Genomic DNA, 6,781 nt, shown 5'->3' with positions numbered 1-6,781 from the left:
TCAATAATTGAGATTACTTATTTTAAATTTTGTAGGGTCAAATTTCTCTTAAAATAAAGAAAAAAAAGTCTATTGTAAATTATTATGAATAAAAGAAACCGAAAACTATTTAACCAATGTATAAAAAATTGAAATTTATAAGCCGTAGCTTTCAGAAGGCTTTTTAATTATCATAAATATATTCAAATTATTCTTAGTGTCCTTCAAAAAAATCTTCTAATCTCGACAAACATAACATTTGAAAATAATAAGTACTATTTTGACATATTAGTTCAATGATTATTGAGATCACATGTGATATAGCATATCCGTACAATATCACTACCAATTAATGATAAAATCATTTTAATTTCTTAAATTGCGTATAAAAAAATCGCCAACAAATTATTTAATACAAGTACCTATTGTTCTCCTAATTTAACTAGAACAACGGTTTAATCAGTTCAATAACTATGTTTTGTATCTATAAATTATAAATTTTACTCGCTGATTAATTGGAAAATTTATTGAAATGAGATGATTTAATTTCATAATTATATAAATGAGAAACTTTAAAAAAAATGTTGCGTTTCGAAAAACATTTTTAATATAAAAGTGTGGTGTTTCAAAATATAACTTTTGTTTTTTAAATTTTATTAACGAATAACCAAACACATTGTTTTTAATTTACACTCCCAAGTTTTGTAGTTAATTAACCTTTCACAACTTTTTTTTTAAATATTAATTTTTTTAATTACACGTGCCTAATTCGAATCTATGTTTATTTTAAAATGTAATTTACTTTTCCGTTAAACATATATTAATTTATAAATATATAATTACTTTTTTAGAAATTAATTATGCATAAAGAATAAAAAATATTATATGGTAGTTTAGATGCTTCAATATTGATAATTTGATAACCCATGTTTTTATACTTGAAAATTATTTAAGTATCACTTTTCTTGTGTTTTTTTTTATGGATTTTGAATTAGTTTTTCATATTTGTTTATATTTTTTTAATAATATTTTTTTTCTGTGATTAAAAATTATTGTTGAAATATGAGATATCAGTTTAATTAAAATGTCAAGTTTTATAATGATATTTAACATCATAGATTTTTTTATAAAAAAAATTCTCTAATTTGTATATATGATAAACAAAATGAGTTGAATTTATAAATGACAAAGAAAAATAAAATATAATACAAAAGAGAAAAAAAAAGTTGTAATATCCAAAATCCTCCACAATCATTCTCTCTCACATCATTCATTCATTCATTCAATTTAATAGTTGGAGTCATTGTTCCTCAATCTATTTGGAGATGTTTTAGTACTTGTACCTCAAATTCACATGTTCCCAATTTTACTTTGGTTTTCTTCTAGCACAATCTCTATATAATAAAGTTGTGATTTGAAACAAACATACTTATTTTGATAACTTTTTTGAAATATATATCTCATACATTCCCTCTACTGTACCCAAAAACAATAACTTAGCAAATTCCATCATCATAATGATGATGACTTTGTTTTAAAAACTAGTCCTATATTAGTATCTAGATAAATTTTAGACTAAAGGTAGCTTCCATTAAAGAGGAATAAGAGAGGGCAAATGAAGGACGTGAAGCTAAAAGTCAACGTTAAAATACGATCATATAGTTATTTCAACGGATAGTACATATATTTAATCATTAATAGTTTTATTTTGGTTAATTAAATCAATTAAACGTTGATTTTTTTATTTCACATATTAATTTAAACTTATTTAATGAATGCTTCATCTCTTTCTTTTGGTCATCCAGTTTTAAAAAAAAAATTATCTATTTATTTGTATGTTTAAAACTTTAATATAATATTAATTATTATCTTCTCCATGGATGTTTTTTAAAAATAATTACAAGTATTATATTTTTATAAATAAATTTTAGTTGAGTTATAAGATCATTGCTGAGGATATTTTTGAAATGTTTTTTAAAAATAATTACAAGTATTATATTTTTATAAATAAATTTTAGTTGAGTTATAAGATTATTGCTGAGGATATTTTTGAAATATTTAACATATTTGCATATCCCATTACAAGAAAATTATGAAATAGAAATTAGTTTTATAAAAAAAAATAATTAGTTTTATAGTGACTAAATTAGAAAACATTTTAGAGACTAAAAAAAATTGGTTTCTAAATTAATTTTTATTATTTTTAAATAGTTTCTAAATTGGCTACCAAAGTTTTAACTGCCAATTATTTAGATTCTAAATTTAGTAGAAAAAACCTTGGTAGCTAATTAGATACCAATTTAGAAACTATTTAACAATAATAAAAACTAATTTAGAAACCAATTTTTTTTTAGTTTTTGAAATGGTATCTAATTTAGTCATTAAGACAACTAATTTTTTTAGTTTTTAAAATTGATTTTTATTTCATGATTTTCTTGTAGTGTACAATAATACATTAAGTTACAAAAAAATTAATGATTTAAAATTAAAAATAAATATATTCTTAGTGAAATTGTTAACTATGTTATATTTATAATTACCTCAGATAAAATGCTTGTATTGTGAGATTATATAAAATAGTTAATAAATGTTCTATTTCCTCCTTACATTAGTATTCCCTTATAAATAATATTTAATGGTGGATTTGAAAAAAAAAAAAAAACATGTAAGGAATAGAATTAATATGTTTTGAACAAAACCGTCACGAAACACTAATACACTACTGCATTAGTGGTCAATATTTCAAATAAGATGATTGATTTTTAAAATGTTATCTCTGATATCGAAACATAATAAAATTAAAATAAATAAAAGATAATGTAAAAAAATTTGAATAAAATAATCAAAATAACTTGTATAAGGCTAGATTTATTAACTTAAAGGCTATCGAGGAGAGAATAATACTTGATCAATTAATACAGAACTGATACCTATACTGTGATTGCAGCCAGGGACACCATTAAGTATTATATATATATATATATATATATATATAGTAGAGGGTTTTCTGGTGCTTTAATTTGTTCACGTTGTAAGAATAATTAGCTGTGATGAGGAAAGGGTGAAAAAATTTAGTGGACTAACAGAGAAGGTTTTATGCTTGATGAGGACTTTTCTTTGTACAAGAAATTAGGAGTTACAGAATTTACTTTTCTGTAACTTTCTCAGCAAAACGGCAACTTTTGGCTAGCTTTGTTGGTTGGTGGTACTGATAGTTCAAAGGAAAAACATATTGAAAATGCTTACTCGTAAGATAGTTGAAGTAATTGAGGAAATCCTTATAAAACTGGAAAGTATTCCATGAATCTATGTTATTACTGTTTTGGATTTGACAGAAAGGAAAATTTTCACTCAAATGGGGAACAGAACAAGGTTTTAAATTTGAGAAAATATCACATATGAGATCACGGTTGTAGAATGGCCACTACTTAAAAAGTCACACAGTTCACTACTACTCCAGCAATCATCATGATAACTCAAACCTCCAATGCATACAAAAAGTTTGTGTACAAAATAAAGTGCATCAATGAAGGGAAAGCTTTTTCACTTAGACAATTTACTCTATTTGCTCTCAAATCACTCAACAACACACTCCTCCATTCAACATGTTAATCGCAGAAAAGGACTTTGGTTTTGGCACTAGTTAATTTTACATCTGTAACTTTATTCTTTTCATTCTGCTCTTGGAGATCCCACCACCACCCCCCCAAACCAACCTTCATTTTTTTATCTTTTATTTTACCTAGGGATTCGGCATTGAACATAGTACACCCTCATGGGGCCATTAATCATTTGCATTTTTTCTAAGTTATGAAATAATTATAGACACAGAAAGGGAAGTAAGAATCCGTGATATAATACATACACGTACACTCAGACACATGCATCATGGATTCAGTATAGCCATCTTGATGATGCTCATGATCATTATGATGATGATCATGATCATGATGAACCCTTTATTTATTGTTCTGCGTGTAACACAATGCACAGAGAAAGGTAAGCCCTTTTGAAGCTGTGTTCCGCAGCCTTCCCCTGCAATGCAACTCTACTTAGTACTTACTTGGTACAGACTACGGTGTAGGTGGGTCTCCTTTGACAGTTACGACCTTTTGCTACAAATCCGGAACAGAAAATAATGCCCAACTCTGATTACTATCTCATTTAATCAATTTTTACACACAAAAACTTCCATTGAAGTGCTTGATTGAGTCCAATCATCATTAGAACCTCTGATTATACGTATGTGTATGTTAGTTGTGATGATACTGCGAAACATAGAATCAGTTTGAAGTTGTGGAGGTTTAAGCCTCTTCAATTCCTTGCTTTGGTATCTGATGACATATACAAGGAATTGATGAGTATTGAGTATGCAGTTTTGGTAATTTAAAACAGACTTATTAAATTATGACAGACAAATAAAATAAACACAATATGTTGGCAATTGCCAAAAATCTTTGGCTCTCATTTTCATTCAATTTTATTTTCAGATGCTCCCAATTTCAGCTTGACAATTTGGCTTTGGCTTATAGTTGAGGTAGACAAGACCCACCAATTTCAAAGCAAGGTGGGCAAAATTGACCAAGCACTAGAATATGTCTCAAGAACAATATACCACCACAGAGCCTCCTCCACCCCCTACCTCAGAGAGAAAAAAGAGAAGAAAGAGAAAAAGAGAGAGATCAAAAAAAGTTGGGGAGCTACAAAGACATACACAAGAAGGAATAAACCAAAAAACTTCCTCCAAGGAGTCCACATCAGTAGATTAAAAAAAGGTGAAGTGAATAGAAGTTGCAATAATTAGGTACATCTTGAAAGAGAAAAATAGCAAGAGATAATGATCCACCATGAAGTAAGGTCTAGACATGAGGTTAAACACCAAGTGGAGCAAGGCAAATTTGGTGGTCAAGGTCTGATCTTAATTCAACACTGCCTCTTGCTGAATCCTATCCAGCGTCTGGTACACAGCTTCAGCTATATCATCAACGGATCCCAACTTGCAATCATCTTCTACCTGCAAAAGAAATTTCAAGGCATTTTCACTTTGCAGAAGAAAATAATTAACTAAAAATATCTAAAGTCTAAGGCACCAACAAAGCCAAACCTTAACACTTAGAGAGTAGAGTACAACTTCAGCAGTGGTAGTAACATTTAGGTGCAAGATTGTGAGGCGCATAGTATGCAAACCAGAGACCAACTTCAAGAGTTGCTTGGGGCGCTTCTTGGATCTTATTTTGAGATTTGCATGGCTTTCCACCATGGTCACTTCTATGTCAGCAATGCCATACTTAACTTCAGCCACGTCTTCACCTATGGTTGCAGAATTATCAGAGCCACCACCGCCACTTGTTGAATACTGCGGAAAGGCGAAGAACTCTGAAAAGGGCATGTTTGTTGCACCACCAGCATCAGATTTCCCCTCTCCTTCTTTCTGAGAACCAAGAAAATGCAGCCTCTGCTCAAGCTCCTTGACAAAGTTAATAGCACCTCCAATTATAGAAGCTTGATCACCCTTCAATCACCAACCACCAACCAGACCAAACAAACAAACAAGTGGACAAAACAAACAAAATTCAGCTAAACCTTTTTATTTTTGCAGCAAGCAAGGAAAGAAACAAAATAAGTAAGAACAAAATGAAGTGAAGTATACCCTTTGGATATAAGAGTCTGGCATGAGAGAGCGAAGAACAGAAAGATACTCATTCATCTGCTTTCTTCTATTGCGCTCCACAGCAATGTGAGTCATTCTTTGGTTCTCAATTTCTTCCTTGTTCTTTCTGCTTTTTGCTCTGCGCCTCTTTGGACGAGTGGTTAAGCTATCCAAGTTTTGAGTGCTGCTACTGGGGTCTGTGGTTTCTTGAAGTTCATTCAAGTGGGGTAAGATAGAGGAGGAGGAGCTGGTCCAATCTCCTCCATAAGGGTAATTGTTTGGTTGGTTGGTATTATTTTCGAGAAAAGTAGAGATGGAACCTTGTTCTTCTTCTTTGTCGATGTTGATGTTGATGTGTTCACAGTCCCCCCAGTTGGGTGAAGTAGCAGCCAAGAAGGTGCAGTTGTAAAAGTCCTTCACTGATCCAAAAGGGTCTTGTGATTGTGGAAACACCACTGCTTCCAGTGCCATGGCTCTCTCTCTGTCTCTCTCTCCCTCGGGCAAACACATAACAAACAACTTCAAATACCTTCAAGAGGAAGACGATGAAGGGAAAACACCACTAGTGTTGTGTTGGGTCCTCTTTGCAACCAGTTTTTGCCTTATAAAGCCCCCCAAAAATGCTCACTGCTTTGCACGTGAAATACAATTAATTCAATCTCAAATACACTAATTTCATAAATCCACTTAATAACACACTTTTTTATGACTTTAATCATTACCTATAATATACTTCTATACCTGTATTCAACTGCAAATTTTCGGTAATGTAAAGTTTAGTATTCTTATTATAAAATTAACAATGACTGATATTATAAAATTGTTTTCTTATAAATATAAGGTTTAATTAATTAATACATACAGAATCATCACAAAACAAAATTATTGTTTGTGGTACCTGGAAATTTTAAACTTTAAAATAAAAAACTAATTTCTTAAAATTCGTTTAAAATTAGATATCATTAACTGATGTTTTTAATATATAATAATTAATAAACAGTTATAGTTTATTTGGTCAAGTTGTGTGTGTGTGTATAATAGTTTTGATCTTTTCTTCTGTATGAAGACCTCGTCTATTATTCAATAACAACAAACAAAAAAATCCAAACAAAATTGAATTTGCTTTAGTTACTTTGTTTGGAGTTCATGTTA

The 6,781-nt window shown here is 29.8% G+C and overlaps 1 protein-coding gene across 3 annotated transcripts; it reads right to left on the bottom strand.

The window, feature by feature from the left end:
- Nucleotides 1-3,814: 3,814 nt before the first annotated feature.
- On the bottom strand, nucleotides 3,815-6,291 carry LOC137829849 (transcription factor bHLH94). Of its 3 annotated transcripts, none has more exons than XR_011084098.2 (4): nucleotides 5,630-6,210; nucleotides 5,084-5,491; nucleotides 4,826-4,993; nucleotides 3,815-4,313 (listed from the first exon to the last, which is right to left on the bottom strand). XR_011084098.2 is itself a non-coding variant. In XM_068636814.2 (3 exons), exons 1-3 carry the CDS (start codon nucleotides 6,137-6,139, stop codon nucleotides 4,898-4,900), a joined length of 1,014 nt encoding a protein of 337 aa, XP_068492915.1. In that variant the 5' UTR covers nucleotides 6,140-6,291; the 3' UTR covers nucleotides 4,705-4,897. The 3 variants fall into 3 exon arrangements, 1 of the variants encoding a protein (XP_068492915.1); XR_011084097.1 differs by lacking the exon at nucleotides 3,815-4,313 and adding an exon at nucleotides 4,415-4,617 and having other exon boundaries at nucleotides 5,630-6,249; XM_068636814.2 differs by lacking the exon at nucleotides 3,815-4,313 and having other exon boundaries at nucleotides 4,705-4,993; nucleotides 5,630-6,291.
- Nucleotides 6,292-6,781: the final 490 nt, after the last annotated feature.

Source organism: Phaseolus vulgaris, chromosome 7 (genome assembly GCF_051622355.1).
Source record: "Phaseolus vulgaris cultivar YP4 chromosome 7, ASM5162235v1, whole genome shotgun sequence".
NCBI classification, from domain to species: Eukaryota; Viridiplantae; Streptophyta; class Magnoliopsida; order Fabales; family Fabaceae; genus Phaseolus; species Phaseolus vulgaris.
The sequence above is the reverse complement of the archived record's forward strand: the minus strand, read 5'-3'. Positions and strand labels throughout refer to the sequence as shown.